This window comes from Palaemon carinicauda, chromosome 37 (assembly GCF_036898095.1).
Source record: "Palaemon carinicauda isolate YSFRI2023 chromosome 37, ASM3689809v2, whole genome shotgun sequence".
Classification (NCBI taxonomy): domain Eukaryota; kingdom Metazoa; phylum Arthropoda; class Malacostraca; order Decapoda; family Palaemonidae; genus Palaemon; species Palaemon carinicauda.
In genome coordinates, this window is record NC_090761.1 from 39,348,236 (window position 1) to 39,368,235 (window position 20,000).

Consider the following 20,000-nt stretch of genomic DNA (forward strand, 5'->3'; position numbering starts at 1 on the left):
TTGGTACTGAATGGCCCAAATTCCATAAACACAATCCAAGACGCACAAGTGGAAATCATTTCATTGGGGAGCCAAAAACCTTCAAAATCAAGACAAATGTCAACTGTTTTGTTTTAACTTGGAAAACCTACCTTTCCTGACAATATTTACTGTTTAAACTCTTGATACGTTCCAGCAAAGTAAGACTTTCTGCTCATAAACACACAGTGCCGACTAGACATACGCCATTACACAACATTGAGTGTATAACTATGACATTTCACAGTTTACAATAGCAACAATAAGTGTTTAGATTCTAATAAACACCTTATAATAATGCTAAACAACAACCGGAGGAGAAAGAAATTGTTGACAACAACAATAAAGGCAAATGGCAATGCCTTTGAAGATAACTGCTTAAAAATCTTCAGTGGCTTTACATAATTCTCTTTCAAGTATGAGGGAATTCTGGTAAAGTATGTATTATTCATTCACTTGTCCCATCAGTCACTTAATTCCGATGTTTGAACATTTTTATTTTCATAAAGAAAATGATATAAAATGTTTTTTTGTAGTTAATGTGATATTAAAGTACATGTGAGAAACTAAGAATAAACATGCATTTGCGCCGATCAGTTAATTAGCAAACGGGGAGAGAGAGAGAGAGAGAGAGAGAGAGAGAGAGAGAGAGAGAGAGAGAGAGAGAGAGAGAGAGAGAGAGAGAGAGAGAGAGAGAGAGATTTATATATAATGCCAGTATGCTTTATTCATTTGTTCTATCTTCCAGAGGGAAAACCTGGTTAGTTTTTGTTCATCTGTAATGCCACTCTCGGCTGTCTACATTTTGTCACAAATGTGTTTTCAGCTATGCCTGGGAAATAGAATCTAGCTTTGTCCCAAGTAGGACTGATTAGCAATGTAAGGATTCCTCATTTGCAATTGTTTACTAAAGGTTCAATCTTATTTTCATAACAGGGTCAGATGAAAATAGACACTCACGTTTGAAATCTAGTATATCATATAGGATACAGCATTAAAAATTAACGAAGAGATAAAGGGTCCAGAAAGAATAACCATGTGATGTTCTTCCCCAGAGACCTAACATTATCCCTGGTAATGAGGAACTTTCCTAGATAGAAAGAACAGATGACCAAAATATTATAATAAACATTTATCTAATTAGGGGTATTGCGAGTCCCTACAACTGAGATGTTCCATTCATCTTGCCAATATCCACCGAAGGCATTAAAATGGGCAATAAATTAAACGAGGAATCTGCCAGCAGCTAGCTCACCTGTAATGCAGATGACCCGAAACGGAACAGCTTTTCATGTTAATTCAAAGTCTTCACTGGAATTAGCAGCCACCCAGCATGAAATAAATAAGGCAGGATATTTTTTCCACCAAACCCGTCAAAAAAGTCAATCAATCTTGAGAGACAATCGATTACTACGTATTGATGTCCATTGACAGTCCATCAACTGGTAATAAAGGGCTAATAACGAAGGTAATAACGGAAAGAAATGAGCAATTGCACTCAAACGATATCTCGTCATAAGAAAGAATATGTTGGCTATATCTTTAATTTTTCTATTTGCGTTTTACCTTCAATATGAAAACGTGACGTTTTAATTTGTCTCATCATTACTACATTTACCCTAAATACTTTTTTACATTCCATAAACAAACATGGTTCCCATTATAAATGTAGAGGAATAAAGTTTAGCTCGAATAATAATGCTACAGTTCAACCAATCAAAATTAAGAATATTTTCTTATGAGAAATATTGTTTGATAAAACTGACGAGAAGTTGAATAACTAAGATGAAAAAAAAAATCCTTACCATTTTCACTTACTTCATGAAGTAAATTTAGAACTCTTATCTAATTTTTAGTAATAATTATAAGATTTGCTCCACTATGGAATGACATCTTTAGAAAGGTGAAATATAGGGGAAACGGAAAGCAACAACAATGTTGAATATAGTGTGATGTGGGAAGCATAAATAAAACAATAAGTTAACAAGGATGCCTAACAAAATATTTTGCATTTAGACGTGGGATAGTGTAACGACACAATCTTGATTCGAATTATGAGTTCTTACATCATATTAGCAGAAAAATAATCTACTTACCATATTTAACTTTCTTTCCTTTTACTATCCATGCAATTGTAGGTGCGGGATCTCCATCAACGTCGCATCTCACAATCGAATCTCTGTCTTCTTCAAGATATTGGACTGTAGGAGTGTCTTCAAAGTCAATTAACTCTGAAAATTATATTATTTTTCTCTTACTGCGTTCGGTGCACTAGGTAAAATTCTTAAATTTTATTTATGAACAAGTTATAATGTTAAGTTTGCAAGGAAGTAGATGGAATAATAAAGATTGCCCTGAGTTTAAGTAGAAAAGAACATAGTCATGGAAACATTCTACTTGAATTACAAGACTAATCTATAACGAATTTTATTTCAAATAAACTATTAACATGATTAAATAGTAAAGTACATTTGGCATCATTAATTCAGGTAGACTTCACCGAAAACTAAGGAGACTTTTGACAGCTCTACATGGTAGCAGGTAAGACTGTTTAGCTAAAGAGAAACTATTGGAAATGCTGCCTGTAAAAATGTTATAGAAACATTTGCATATCAGCATTTCGTAATATGATTAAACAAAAGTCTTTCTTTTATCACGTGTTTACAAGCTCAGCGACGTTTTTCCTTACAGTTTTTTTGTTTACAGTTTTTCTCTTCCTAAACAGAGTTACCCATCATGTACAGCTATTAGACTTCTTAGCTTCCCGTGAGGTGAACTGGAATTAATGAAGCCAACAGTACATTATAACTTAACTAGGTACAGATGCAATTGGTTAGTTTCCCAGGTTTCTCTAAAAATGATCAGTTGTATATAACTTGAGGGTCTTCTATACTGGCAGTCTGAGCCAAATATTCTAGAATGTTATATCTTAACACTCTGTTTTTAGGTTACTAAATACGGAATCAATTTTATTTTTCTAATTTGACTCTCTTACTGTTCATATAAGTCCGGCCTTATATGCCCTGTAGGCGCAAAAAATCTAAAGACAATCTCTCAAAGTTCTACAGCTGTAAAGTTCTTAAGGACAATATTTACACAATCTTGCTTCTTTTCCTATTCACCTAAGAAATATTTAGTATATCGACACCAATCTAACTCTATCGTTATTCTTACAGTTCCTGGTCCCCTTCCCTATTTTGTTACTAATGATGCTGCTACTGCCAGTTTCTAATTATCCAAGTACAACTTCAAACAACGAATTCCATCCCAAGATGATGTCTGTATCATCAATATGATCCTCTCTACGACAACAACTGGCTTTGAAAAATTCGTCCAAATTCTAGTGTCATTATGTTTCTTCTATTGTTCTTCAAATCATGATGTGACTTTCAACTATCTTACTAATTGTCAAGTTTTCTCTACTCCCTTATTGAGTAATGCTCAACTGGTAACCCTGACAGCGTTTTAAATATTAACACAAATTCTCTCCACAAGAAAAGCACATATTTGTACAATTATACTTTAACATACTTGTTTGTATATTTGGATGGTATGTAAGCCATAAAATCTTTACCAAACCCGTAAAGAAACCTACAAATTATAAATGTTAATTTATTCAAATAAAAGAAATTTTTATACTCTCCAGTCATTAAAAAATTAAAGGGTTCTACGGGGATTATTTTGGTAAATACAGAGATACAAACATATGATATATAAATACCATAATTCTCAAGTGCCCTTCAGTCATCAACTACATTATGTCATGGTTGGAATGAACTACAGTACGGTACCCAGCAATGCGTTACAATGTAGTTAACATTACAATCATTCCAAAAATACCATCTACAAATTTTAAGCCATGAAATGATTTCAGAAATCTTGATTAAACAATCATTTGGTGATATGATACATATTCGTTGATTAAAAGGAAATAAAGTCAGTCAGGTAACGGGATGGATGTGCACCATACGTTGTGCATCTTTTTTTTTTTTTTTTTTTTTTTTTAATCCAAGGGTAATTACCCATCATAAAATTATCACTTGTTCCTGAACAGTTTAAAGATGACAAGAATAACAATACAAAGCTCTGCCACTCTTCTATTAATAATATAGATATTTATTCTTATTTAATCACCTAAAGGAAATTTCCTGTTTTTCTCCTTTTGTTAACAATATTTCAGTCGTATAATCTAAAGCTTGACCATATCATTTGCACAAGTGGTACAGAAAATTTGTTAAAGTTATATTTAGCCATTCTAACCCCCTCACTGAATATAGAGGTATGTTGGTAGAACTTTAAGTCAAAGAGAAAAATTCTTACTGTGAACGAAGAGCTGGAAAGACACGAACTCCTCTTTCCCATCCACGTTGGCCGAGCAAGTGTAGCTCCCTCGATCCGTACGACTGATATTTTCAAAAACCAGGTCGACTCCTTTGTGACCTGACCTCCCATCCTCGACGTAAATTCTGTAAGGACACATTACCCCAAAGATACCGAGTCAATAACCCTGTTTATTGTAGTGGGATACAGACGAAGGAAAAAAAAAAAAAACCTTGTGAAAGAACTTTAAATACTGCTAGAAGTTGGGAACTTTACCTAAATGCAGAACATTATTCTTCTTAAAATGACAAAAGTTGGAATGTTTTTCTAGAAAGGTACGTGTAAATTTTCCTAAGTGCTGAATATAATTACGCTTAACATTAGTTTTTTCTTGAAAAAAAATCCTACATAAGGGCACACAATAACTGTCTTGAGTGTAAGATAAAAACATCCCTTTGTGTAGTCTTGGGTAAGTCGTCTCCTCCCCTCTCTGATATGGGAATTTTGGTGTGAAATAGTATGGCATCGATGTTATCCCATAGCAGTGCAGTGTCTGGATAAAAATCAAAATGGTTAAAAAGTCATTCAGTCTTTAAGTACAGGCACAAGCAATAAATTATAATAATGGGGGAGGAGGGGAGAAATATGATGAAAAATTAATAGCCATATACTAAATATATATCTTTTAATGGTAATTACTATTAAGGGATGCAAATGAATTCATCTCTCAGTAGCCTATAAAATACTAGTATCTAGTTGAACTATCTAAGAGTTATAGGAGAAAATATCAATGAAAATATCGAAATATGGGGATCACATTAGATTTTTAGTATAAATTAATTCTATAGCACTACAAAAATATTTAGTAAGTCAATAAGAAGTAGACTAAAAAACTTCTATGAAATGCAAAATGTTAAAAAAAAATAAGTAAAAACTTGGAAACTGTTAATAATCCAAAAACAATGTCAGTGTAATTCTTATCCTAAAAAAATGCTATTGATTCAACCAAAATAAAATGGGCGATGCTGAGGTCAGCAGATATAAGAATGTTCTGCAGGGGGGATCATGGACTCAATCCATACACTGATAATTGCGGAACATGCGCATTTACATCGCACATTTCATTATCTATGAACATCATAAGTATTTATGTTTATACGTTACTCATCATATACACATACGGTATATACATACACACATAATATATACATATACATATATAATGTATTCTATATATATATATATATATATATATATATATATATATATATATATATATATATAACTATAAATTTCCAAACAAATACTATTTCAGTCAACAAAAGTAGCGCATCACAGCATTAAGATATTTTACTGCATCCATGTCAGATACATTTATATTTCATTTTAGTAAAGAATTAAAAACAGTTTCGTGCTGTTTAACTGTTCATTGTAAAATTTATTTAGAAACACTTCGAGGTAATTATTATAAATCATCAAGATTTATCTTATCTTATTTAACTCAATAGTTTATTAACAAGAATCTTTTTTTAAGGAGGGAATGACCTACATAACACAAAAGGATAAAAACGTACTCGAGTTCATTCTTTGCTTCGCTGAGCGTAAGATTAACAATCAAGTCACCTTAAAATTTTCTTTAGTCGTTTCATTATTTTATAATTTTCATTACTTAGGAAATTATCTTTAATATCGAAAACAATCAATAAGAATTGATATAAACGTTTTTTACGATCTTAAAAAAAAAAGTTTTCGCGTCGGTCGCTTTCTCTTTGATTTAACATTGCCGTTTGATAACAGTACGGAAACACAGACAGACAGACAGACAGACTTTATGCATGCCGTGCAACTGTTTTGTGCAACCGATGTTCATGCATATTTTCATGCAATTTGCATAGTCGCAAGGCTAAATCTATAAGTAAAACCCAGAGCGTAAGGTGATAGGATTGAATTCAGATTATTCGTATGAGTCACAAAATTTACGGAAAACAGTCCAGGGAATCTTAATAGTTTAAAAAACGTGTAAAATATTTTCAAAGTTTTGACAGCTGTCAATACCACCTACAACGAAAGTTATTTGGCTGTATTTCCTTTTTTAATCAAGTGCAGTTTTCATTTCTTGTAATTCTTAAAAGTTTGGTTATAGATTTTTTTTTGGTAATCGTCAAAGTGTGTGATATGTACATCAAGTATACCCCCAGAAGACCTTCACAACATGATAATCCTCGTGAGTACCTAGGAGAGAAAATCTGCTTCCGAGTCATTAGAAGAAAAAACAATGCAGTGCTCAAAAACTTGATAAGATTTTTAAGTATTCCAAAGAAATAAAATGTGAGAGGTAGCAATGGAATTACATGAATATGAAAGAAGACAATATTTGAGAAGAGGCATGCGTGTACAGTACTTCGACTTTTTTTTCTTAGTTCTGCTGTTGAATGATACATTACAAAAGGAAAACTTTGGTCCGTTATTTACTTAACTGCAAGAATATTTACATGGTCATAAGGCAGAAGCAATTCCGTCAAAGGAAATGAAGTAAAATGAATAAAAACACAATTGAAGTGTCATACGGAAAAATTGAGACTAAAACTAAATGTTCAGAGGAAACTTATGAGTCTATACAGTACAGGTATATAATGGTAATCAAGTGAGAATTTTCCAATCTAAATCTAAAAAGTTTCAAGATATATTTACAACTCAAGGAGAAGAGAGTAAAGATAGGCAAAACTCATTATGCTCAAGCAGTAATGAAATAATTGAGTCTATACAGTACAGGTATATAATGACAAGTGAGAAATCTCTAATATAAAAAGTGTCAAGATAAATTTACAACATAAGAAGAAAGTAAAGCGAGGCAAAACTCATTAAGCTCTAGCAGTAATGAAATCATTATGTACAGTGAAACTTGATCATGATAATGCAACTGAAGGCAGAATCCTATGAACTGAAGGTTATCAATCTATTTCCAAGCGAAGTATAGTAAAAGAACCACATAATATAGAAAAAAAACAGAGGGAAAAATGAAAAAAAAATATCATCTATTTCCCAGGTATCTGTATAAAGTTCGAGCACTTTGTTCATGCAGAAGTGTGAGATGTTAAAGTGCAATAATTATGAAAACAGTATTAGTGAATGAATGAAGTTAAACTTAAGACGAAAGATCTAAATGTTCTAATACTTTTTAGGATAGGGGAAATTTTTGTGATGGTTAATATGAAGTCAGACAATTTCAAAAGTTAAGGCTAATCACTTAAATAGAATTTTGAGTGGAAGATCCTATGACCTTGCAAGCGACGGAGTAGCAGCTTTGAGGGTAGAGCAAGCAGGCAAGTGGAAAAAAAATAAAAACAAAATGGAAAGCAATAAACTAAATGTTTCCTTTTTATATTGCAATGGAAATTAATAAACATATAGGTTTGGCAATTAATAGTTAACATTGCATATTTATTTAAAAAAAAATATGATTTTATGATTTGTAAGTTTGAAGATTACCTCAAATTATTAACAAAATGTAACGAAAAACTTTATACGAAACGGCGACGTTCTAGGTCAAATGTACGAGCGTTCAATTCTTCCTTTCACACACATGATATTTTTTTCATGTTTGACTTCTACCCCAAGAGTAAGTCTAGAGCGGCATCATTTATTTTTAAAAATAGATTATCTTTAAGTATCCGGAAAAGCAAAAATCTGACAACACCATTATCCTATTTGATTGCATTTCATTAAGAGCAATTCAATCTTGAATAGCACCCAATACATTTAAACACCCACTTCGAAAATGGCAGTCATTAACCAAAGTTTCGTAATTTAGTTGAAGAATACTTGAATGTTATACATCCATCTGAGCGCTTTACATTTTGCTCGTCCTCTAAGATCCTTGTGAAATTAGTCAGTTGTTCAACATCCTTGCGAGTTATTAGAAACTTAAGATTTGCTTAAATTCTCAAAGCTGTTTAGTTTTGGCAGATGAATCTGCCTTTTGTTTTACTTAGAAAGGGTTCTGGATAAACCATTGCTGGGAACAGAAAGGCAATTTGGCGAATCCTGATGGAAAGACGGGGAAGCTTAATGATACGAGCTGGAGTCATAACTTACTGTATGTCTGAGAGCTTTAATCCAAGCAGGAAAAAAAAATATTCATGGCAAGGGGACTTGATGGTCCCTTGTGTTACTGCATTAGCTAGAATAACTCATAACTGCGGCATCTTTAGGTATTTCTCTTTAGTTTAAATCCAAGTTCATGAAAGAGTGATTGAAGCACAAATTAAAGAGGAGAAGTCTTTACTTCGTATACTGCCAAATTCTATTTTATTCATTATTCTGGACCTACAAAATTGATTTTTCCATGTTATAAAGTTCTATTGTTCTCGATAATCTAATATTTCTCTACATAATTATATGGATAACGGAATTCACAAAAGTATAGTTCTTTTCAAACTGTTGATTTGAATAATCATTCAGGTGACAAAGCAGATAATATTTACCTGTACAAAATGACAACTGAATTAATTTTCAAATCAGTAATACCTTGTATTTTACAAAGAATTATATATCTATGAAATAATATAAGGGATTACTTTCAAAATTCCCAGCTACTTTCAAGTTAGAAAGAATAGATTGATAAATTAAAAAGACAAAACCAAATGTACGAACACACAAAATAAAAAAAAATAAAAAAATGATCACAATTTCTACCGTAACTATTCTGTTTTCTACATTTTACATATCTCAATCGTGAGGCAGTTTTAACAAATGCAACTTTTTCTTCAATTCTAATTCGGCCTAAATGGAAAGAGGAAGTAGAGCCGAAGATGAAAGAATGGGGCAGATCAACTAACTTCTCCTCTGACTTCTTTGTATTTATTACTGTTTTTTTTATGGCCACCTTTCCACTTTGGAGCAACATCTTTTGTAGCCACCCAGAAAATTCCCGATTTAACCTCAATGAATTTTTTATACAGATGATATGAAATTCAAATATTTCCTTAATTGTTCAAAGCATTCATACATGACATCTCATTGGTGAGAGTAAGAACATTTCTGGCTTGCTAATAGATTTTAACGACCCCGTTAGAATTCCAGCTTAAATTCTCCATCTTAACCCACTAGAAAACTTCCCCCCCCCCCCTCTCTCTCTCTCTCTCTCTCTCTCTCTCTCTCTCTCTCTCTCTCTCTCTCTCTCTCAACTGCTATCTCTCTCTCTCTCAACTGCTACTACTAATATAACTATCTCTTAACTGCTACTACTAATGTATAAAAATTTACTTAAAATTAATTTGATTAACTGGTAACACAGATTACCAACGTGAGATTTCGAAGAACTGAAATGATAAAGTCGCATGAAAAAAAAAAAAAAGTCTACATTTTTTAACCGATTCGTTTCGCTCACATAATGTAGAATTTTACTCAGGATTAGTGTTTAAGTGCAAACCTAAAACTAGTCAAGTGCGCTAGAGCAAGCGCCTAAGTATGGATAAAATAAACACATACATGTGCTCATACATGTACAGTATATGTATTTAGAATATAAATGCATAAACGCAAATATGAACTTATGCCTGTATACATACATAAGCCATTTTAAAATTACAAGTTTAGGCAATTTTCTCACAAACTAAGTTGTTACAACGTGAAAAAAAAAAACTGATTGTACATGGTGTGTGTTCTGTGCATAAACCTTTAGTGATTTTTATCATGCAGTTAGTGCATGTGCATATTGGTCTGATATTGCAGGGGTGATAGCCCAAGACATCTTCGGTCTTAATTGGTTTAATTCGGTCTGTAACATTAGATGTAAAACAAAAGACATCTATACAATTATATATATATATATATATATATATATATATATATATATATATATATATATATATATATATATATATATGTATAGAGAGAGAGAGAGAGAGAGAGAGAGAGAGAGAGAGAGAGAGAGAGAGAGAGAGAGAGAGAGAGAGAGAGAGAGATCGTGTTGTTATATTCATGTGTAAATTTATTCGTAATATTGGAAATAATAATTTTCAAATAAATTAAAGGCATTAAAAGTATCGAAGAAACATTTGCAAAATACATATATAAATTTCACATCGTAATATGAGTTAAAAATACTTGAATATTTTACAATCTACATACTCTCTGGAGAGAGCACAGAACATGATACCAGTCATATGATATATACTGTATACAGTATATACATATATAATTCAGATATATCTATATTTATTTATAAATAAAATTATATATACACACACATACATCCCATAATAGCTTTAAGAGTGGAGAGGTGAATCACAGAACAACGAGGAGAAAGAAAGGTAGCAGTATGTGTGCAAAAAATAGGTAAGCAATTTGAGTTGTGTGAAGGGATTGTTTAACCAACCTTCCTTTATGGAAGTGAAGTATGGATGTTGTACGCATATGAAGAAAAATGATGCAGCTGTTGAGTTAATCAGTTTATGTAGTATATGTGATGCATTTAGGGTGAGATATATGGAGATACACAGAGGTGGTAACAATGATAGCATATTGAAAGGATGGATTGCAGTATTTTGAGGGGGTTTGATCATATGGAGAAAATGAAAATATGTTTGTGAAAACGTGTATGATTTATAAGTGCTAGAAATTAGTAGATGATTATCTTTAAATGGATGGGTAAATGGTGAGACAGACTTATTGGAGAGAAGAACCTTAATATCCTTGAAGTGCAGTGAATGGCACAGTATGTACAAGGTGGTTCAATGCACTGCAGATGAGCCTTCGGTGTATACGTATGGAGTAACTAATGTTGTGAAAGGTTTACTGCACACAAAGTCAGGATGTTCATCCATGTTTCACCAGGCAAAGGATATATGTGGCACTGACATGCTATTCTTCTCTACAGCTATCGCTTATTTTAGAAATCTCTTATTATTGAATATCAACATCGCATATAAGTCATGAGGGCATTTAACTCGTCCGAGATTTGCTGCAGAGAAAAATTAGACAGCAGTCATCCACATAAACATCACTTGACCATTGAAGCGAGGATTATCCCAGTCTGCAGAAATCTGCCATAGCATCAAACCTATCATACTAGTACACAAAGCTAACTGACAGCATATTCACAGCACATAGACAATGCATAACACTATTCTCTGATTTGTATGTACACGTAGATTCTGAATGTTGAGTGCCTGGTGATCCATCATTGTTGGTTTATGATTTTTTTTTTGTTTTTTTGAACCCCATATCCCACAGAAGTCCCGAATAATACAACTTCCTCAATATATTTTGTCTTATCTTTATCTACATGGCCAAAAAAGTTCTACATTTAAACTATACTATATCTGTTTTATATTTAAAGTCAACAACTTTTTCTCTTTTAATCTTTACCTTCACGTAAACCAAGGTCTTTATTTAATCTATACTCAACCAAACTTCACTTACATAAGGAGATGCAGACTGAACATACCTTACGGGCAATCTAAACTTTACTTCCCTGGGCACTGTTTTTGAAACATTTAGAAATAAACTAATTTCCTCTACCCATCAATCATGTGATTCCCCTCTCACCCTACCATGTGTAATATTCACTCCCTAAAACTTAAATTCTACCGTCTTTGCTAACATTCACAACTTTTTTTCATGGCTCAGTTGCTCTTACATTCACCTTCAAAATCACTCTTATATACACTGTCAAACCTATTCAGAGACCATTCAATTTCGCTGAATTATCACTGATTAAAAACAATTCATCAGTAAACTTTAAAAACATCATCGCTTTGAACAGAATTGAACCTACAACGCACCAAGTCCAACCCTATTATTTTCATACCAAGCCAGTAACCATCCAGTGTGTAGGCCTATATTATGGAACACTGGAACACAGAAATAGCCTCTTTGAAACGTTGAATTATATACGTAGGCAGATAATAGTTATATGTAAATTATTAATTATCGACACTAGCTATTTGTAAATATAAAAATGAACATTGTAACATAACACTAAGATTTGTCCCCCCCAAAAAATCAGATTCTGAAACCATATACGAGTAGACTTGTTTTATCGAGAGCTTAACCATGCCTTGTCAAAAAATAAGTACAAGGTTATCCAAGCTTTCTTAAAAAAAAAAAAAAAAAAAAAAGATGCGATATTATAAGGAAATTGTAAATGATACATTTATGTAAAAAGGGACGTTAATATAACTATGATTTGCAAACATTTGAAAGTACTTTAATTTTGTTTACAAAAGTAAATTTTGGAGTACGTGATAAAAACAACCCATTTGGTATGAAAATGTTTTGCATTAATTCTTAAAGATAAAATTAGATTTTCCTATTAACAAAGGAGAAGTGTAATTGGTATATACTTGAGCATTAATTGTGGTATGTGCAAATTCTATTTTATAATTAAGTATGAACAATTCACGAGTAATGAGGGCTTGCATCTACATACTTTTACGTTATTGATTTTTCTTATATATCAAAACAAGGACAAACATATTTCCACGTATAATCAAATGAAAACATATGACATAATTTCAGGGATTATACATCAACAGAATACTAATCACCTAAAAAATAATTGCCTACAATGTATATTTTGAGGAATGAAATATTGCAAACATTTTCATAGACAAAAGGAAACTAGTAAATTATTTATAGTCTCGATTTAAGTTTAGTTTCCTATTCATAATACTGGTGATAAAAGGAACGACCCAAAACCAAATAATAAATGAGGAATTGTGCCGATGTTGTTCATACCGATCTAAAACATTCAACTGATTACTAGTTAATTAACACCAATAAACTTGAAGCAACAAACGTATGTTGGCTACCGGGTTAATGAAAAACGTAAACGTAAATCTTTGCCTAATGAGGTCGTTAATCAGTAATAATAATCCAAACCGCAGGACACATAATTACGAATACATTTTTCAGACCAATCAACGTAAAACTTCTCTTTACCGTTGGGATGACCATAAGGATATTTTTTTTCCATTAATGCCTGAGAGAGAGAGAGAGAGAGAGAGAGAGAGAGAGAGAGAGAGAGAGAGAGAGAGAGAGAGAGAGAGAGAGAGGTGGTTTTAGTAGTCGCTCACTATCTGGATACAATTTTCAGAATATCTTCCTAATAATAGGTGGTTTTGTAGCAGGAGAGGAGAAGGAACTGATGCAAACACAGCTCCCAAATCAGTTTCCTCCTTTTGGAGTAATTTTCGCAGAAATTGTCCATTAGGCTCCCCCAAAAACGAACCTAATTAGCTTCTGGCAGAATAACCTGGAAATCAAATTATGACCTTATGCCAAGAAAGGCATGTTTTCTCTAAAACGTAAGATGTACCTTACTAAATGGGGAGAGCTGTTTTATCGTTTTCGCAACAAATAAAACAAAAATATGCTATATTTGTAGCTGGAACATCAAAATAAAAGCAATTATAATGCTGAAGTGGAAACATTTTACATGTTCAAGAAGCTAATACTGCAGGTGTTTTAAGCTTATTTAGAGCAAATACATCCTCAAATTCCTTGTAAAGCTTTTTGGGGAAGGGAAGCTTGATGGATATCGAAAGTCCCTAGGGTAAGTATAGAGATTGGACTGAAAACTTAAAAAATCTCCACAATAGGCATCTAAAAGGCCAGACAACTACTAAATTACTTCAAGAAGAGTAATTATACAAGATGTTCCCTGTCGAATTTCCTACTGGCATCAAAATTGTGGTGCACCCTATGGTCCTATCAAGGTTGCAAAGAATCACACCAAAGTCTGGGGTGATAAATTCTCAAGTGGTCCTCAGGTTGGATAACATGCAGCCAACTGTCACGCTTAGTTAGAAGAACTAAGAAAATTGTAAATAACTTTTGCATTAACTCGAGAGATCTATCTGAGAAGAATCACCACAGACTGGTGATAATCAGCGAGATTTTTTCACCAATTAGTCCTATAATGTGGTATTCGTAAAGTCTAAGTGTAGCAATGTGGGATTCACAAAATCTAAAGAGTGCAGGTTTTGGAGAGCCTTTTTTTAAGAGTTAAAGGATTCTTTCCTTGAGGTGTTATTAGACGATTAAAATTTTGGCTCAAAACTTATAACTACACAATAAATTTGATTTGCATAATGCGCATATTGAAAGCCTCCTTCTAATACTGACGTGGTAAACTACTGACGTTAAAAAAGTCCGTCTTCATACACCCATAGACAAACGCCTTTCATGAGAAACAGAGGCTTGCGTGTCTTATGTACCAATAACTTTATTTTTATCTGCTTCTTTATTCAGTAAATCTGCACATTGTTGCACCCCAATCTATACAAGAATTTTGTGATTTTAGATCAAGAAAGAAATCAACAATTCCATTCCATCTGCCTCTTGTCTAGCATAAAATCTTTACTCATGCTCAATTTCAGAGGCTTAAAATGTCAATGCCAAATGAAGTGGCCAACAACTACCTTGTAAAAACAAGAATAAAAGTCAACCTGCCGGGTCGATGCTGATGTATAAATAAATAAAAAATTAATTATTCATACATCCTTACTGGGAAAGATTGGCTAAAATCCTAAAAACTATTTGAAATTCTGACACTCTAAAAGCTCAAACAGGAAAATATCAGCCCTATAGCCGGAGAGAAAAGATAAAACCACTCGCACATAAAAGAGTTGTAATAATAAAAAACCGAAGTTTGTTTATGCATTGTATAGATAAGACAAATATACCATATTACCTTGTTTTTTTGGCAGTACAGTAGATGCTTTTGGACTTAAGCTTACCACAATAAACTAAGGAATGATACATTATATAAAGTGACATCTTTCCAGAGTTTTCTAAAAATATTAGATTTTCATATGTGTATTTACATCCGAGATAGTACAAACTTGATAGTGATGGAGAGGTAGGAAATTAAAGAGATTTTAGTTTTTGCAAAGAAAGAACCAAGTGGTTTACTACAGTTTTCAACTCAAAAGCAAAACGCTGAAAACCAATTTGAAAATCATGGATATAAGTAGAAAATAAGTTTCATTAAGGTCATATAACATACCAAAGGTAAAATTAAGACATTGGTACATAAATACATCCTATACATATCCACAGAATTGCAAAAATGAACACATTGTAAACCATGGTGAGAGAGGGCACAATCAAGACAGTTCTTCGTTTGAATATCACCCTACGGCTGACGAAGAAAACAGCATATAAAATGAGCAAACCATATAAAGCAGCAACAGTACAAAATTAAGTAAATATTACAAATTAATTGCTTTTTTCAAGAAAGCAAAGAGAATTAGAGGCGTAAAAAGCCATGAGCCACAAGACACTCTCCTTATAAAGAAGCATTTTGAGGCCATTCCACAAGGCATGAATACACAGAAGCTATAGAATTAATGAAAAATAAAAAATTCAAGCTTTAGCTGTACACAAGTGTGTCTGCAATAATTCATAATCTGGTTAGAGGTTAAAACAAATGGCATAGTTATGATCATAATTTCTCTTCCTTTTATTTAGTCAAGGTTTTTATAGTTTATATAAAAAATAGTTATTTCAATGTTGTTACTGTTCTTTAAATATTCTATGTTTCCTTTCCTCACTGGGCTATTTTCCCTATTGGGGCCCCTGGGCTAACAGTATCCTGCTTTTCAACTAAGGTTGTAGCTTAGCAAGTAATAATAATAATAATAATAATAATAATAATAATAATAATAATAATAATAATAATAATAAAAACGTTATGATCAGCTAAATCTGCATAAATTCTCAGGGCCTGAGGACACAATATTCATCACGAGTCTATTTCCATTATGATGTCGTAAATCAATGCTAATCTCCCTGCCATTCACAAAGTCAATTAGACAAAGGAAGAGGAATTCAAGAATTATTCAAGGTTATAAGATCAATATCAACTAATGATATATCAACAACAGTGAGGGCCAGCGAGATGATGATCCCTTTGATGCATTGGTCAAATAAAGAAGCTTCATCATTTGAGAAATATATATAGTCTACTTATAAGAATCCAGGGCTGACTACTTAAAGTTTATACAATCGTACTTATGAGCATACGGTATATTCATCAACACAAACACACACACACAAACACACATGTGTATATATATATATATATATATATATATATATATATATATATATACATATATATATACATATGCATATACATATATATATATACATATGCATATACATATATATATATATACACACACAATATATATACATATACATATACATTATATATATATATATATATATATATATATATATATATATATATATATATATATATATGCCTGATCTTTCACAAGCTGATTATGGCAATGCACAAACTCTTTCACCACGTCTAGGTATCCCCACTCAGAAAGGAATACATACATACATACATACATACATACATATATATATATATATATATATATATATATATATATATATATATATATATATATTATATAGACGTGATAAAGAGATAAATGGACATTGTAAACTTCCTTCATATGTTTACATATTTTTCACTTATTTTTTTCTTTTCAACTTATCGAGTATAATTTATGAACGTCTACTTTGTCAAATTGTTCATATGTTCAACTTGTTCAAGTATCGAAATGATCATTACATGCCATTATAAGAAATAAAATTTTAACCATATAAGGTAACATATTCCTCTCACCATAGATAAAATTGATATAACAATTCTTCTACAGCAATCAGTGCCTCCAAGTCATTCACTTTCTCACTTTAACGCTAAAAGTCTGTCAATGTAATAAGCGGAGTTAGATCACATTACACGGTTGACATAGTTTGTTTTGTATTCTCTCTCTCTCTCTCTCTCTCTCTCTCTCTCTCTCTCTCACAAACGTTTTTCTTTCTTAAGGGTTAATTGTTCCTTTGATGAGTGAAATTTTTTTCCCTACTACATCCCAAGATTTGCCTTGAATTCCAAAACATACGCCACTGAGACATCTTATTTCCTATTAATTACAATGTAGGCCCATTTCAAATTTCATTTACATAACTATCCTAAATCTTATTATCAATCATTTCCATCCCGAAATTGTCGAAAGAGACATTGATTTCAGCAGAGTTAATTCTTACACGAGATACAATGGGCAAATCGATTAGTGATACAAGTAGCATAACGTAACATTACAGAAAATAATTACAAGGAAGCTATTTAAGCTACGAAGCCAAAACTATAATAATACATTTCGCACGCACAGCCCATAACGGTTACTGAGGTTAGAACAATTCTAAGCAAAAATAATAAACATGGGAAAAATAATACTACGATTATGTAAACACCAAACGCCACAGAAAAACCACAGACGCTTAGCTTATCAAATTATGCTAACGAAATTTGAGATTTCCTACGGGAAAAAATTAAGAATTAAAATGAGGAAGCAAAATGATTGTATCTCTGGCATTTGAGTGCATAATTCTGGGCCAGATACAGTAATTACATTGGTTTTGCAAAGAGATTCATTCTGTGACTAAGTGAAAATAAAAATAAACGAGGGGCAAACTAGCGACTCGATTCACGGGGGGGGGGGGGGGGTATCTATTCCAAAAAGGGCGAGTACAGAAGATAAGACATAACTTTCTATTGTTTCGTTCTAAATATTTAATAACATAAAAAACTAACCCGACTAAATAACTCACTCCAGCTTTACACATTGGGGAATTTATATTCTTGATCATGACATAACACAACAGTAACATTTTTATATGGTGACAAATGGTTTATTAAAACATAGCCACCAAGCGTCAGGTAAGAGGCAAAAAAATAATAAAAAAAATCATGCTACGGGGAGGGCGAATTTAGATAAGCTGCCGCGCCAACGTTTTCTTTGACCAGGTCTACTTGACCAAAGAAAGCGAAGCTAGCGGTAAAGCTGAAGGGTATACTTCGCCATCTCTACCTGAAGGAATCCACCGCACCCACCTTTGTATGTTGTTTTGTGGCACGCTGTAGAAGAGAAAGAACAAGGTTTTCGCTCGATGCTATATTGACATAACCCAGGGCATAATAAATACTGTACAATAGAAAGGAAGGAATGATTCTGAAAAAATGAAATGTCATTCCGGTGAACAAACTCTGCCTTTTAAGAACTGGCTCTCTATACCTCTATTAACTTACATAGATCATGACAAAGCAGGGATTTACTACATATAAATACATATCTGGAATTATTGAAAAAATAAAAGTCATGAAGCAAGAAACGAAATTAAGCAGAGACATTTAGTAAAAAATAGATGAATCATATCGGCTTAAAATCTGTTACTGCAAGTTCATCACCCAGACAGTGTTGGCCACAAACTTGGAAATGAATCACACCCTTTGTTGTTAATTTAGCAATGACGAATAAATACTGCTTCTCTGTAGAGTATGAAATGCAAGATACACAATTCATTAGGAAGTTTATTCAGTAGATGACGATTTGAAATTTTAGTTTCTTGGAAAAAAAAACTTCCCCTTTCATTGAAAATATCTCAAAATATGCATAGGCCTTAAACCCTCCAAGATTTAAAAGTTTAAGATATTCAATCATCCATGTCCCAAATCCTCTTTTATAATGAGTGTGGACAAAACATAAAATCTATATAACTAAGAGGTAGTGAATGAATATGGGAAGAGCATGTAAAATATCAAGTATAAAACCCAGTATGCTTTGATAACTAAAGGTGTGATTTATTCACTGTTTGATCAACGACTTTGGCGTCACGGGGCTCTACACTGAAAGGAAGGTGATGGAAGAGGGTGGTATTTTGGGGGGCCGTCACTCCCTTATATCAGCGATCTATCAACAATCCATATGAGTCAGGGTTCATAAATGGGTGTAACTAATTCTCTTTGGCATGGAAAACACACTGTTTCGACTCCTATGTTTTTAACTGGTTTGTTGATAGTCAACATGAAATATCAACTCAATACACTTATGTAAGAAATGGCAATATAGCTTGCATTACCGGTCATATCAACTTCAAAGACCATACGAAAATAAAAAAGAAAACATTTATAGATATAAATGAAGAGGGTATTATGTCAAATGCAACAAAATAATCACACAGATAGAAACTCTAAAATGATCATCACAGTGTCATCCTACAAGAAAGCTACACAGAACGCCACCAAGATGGTTATAAAAATATGTCTATATGGAACTTGTAGTCAACCAATCAGAAAGCTCCATAATCATCCACGGATTTTGAAAAGCAGATTTCTTAGCGGTTAAAGTTATCACTGAAGGTAAAAAAAAAAAAATCAACTTAGTGACCCTTATTTTTCTGAAAAAAGGAAAAATTTTCATTGTGAAGATTTCAGTTAACTAAAAGAAATTTCTAAATATGTTAGACGCAATTGTAACCTGATCATTACTTCCTTATTTTTCTGGAAAAAAGAAAAATTTTCATTGTGAAGATTTCAGTTAACTAAAAGAAATTTTCTAAATATGTTAGACGCAATAATAACCTGAGCATTACTTCCTACTACAAACTATAAACCTACTTAAGATTTAATTGTCCTGAAAATCAACGGGATACAAAAGAATGGCATTAGTTCCATACATGAGACATTTTGTTTGAAAAATAAAAAAAATAAAAACTTTCAATCCGTATTGTTCCTACAAGACGATCGAGCGTTTACGAAAATATACATTTTACGTAAATTGTTCCGCATC

General features: G+C 32.5%; 1 protein-coding gene across 1 annotated transcript in view; it reads right to left on the reverse strand.

Moving 5' to 3' along the window:
• The window catches only part of LOC137629289 (neural cell adhesion molecule 1-like), a 275,725-nt gene that overhangs the window by 82,331 nt on the left and 173,394 nt on the right, over positions 1 to 20,000 (reverse strand). Inside the window, exons 5-7 of the mRNA XM_068360550.1 lie at positions 18,266 to 18,289; positions 4,339 to 4,484; positions 2,115 to 2,249 (exon numbers count right to left, since the gene is read on the reverse strand). Of these exons, the coding sequence (XP_068216651.1) occupies positions 2,115 to 2,249; positions 4,339 to 4,484; positions 18,266 to 18,289 (305 nt within the window). The remainder of the gene's footprint in view (positions 1 to 2,114; positions 2,250 to 4,338; positions 4,485 to 18,265; positions 18,290 to 20,000) is intronic.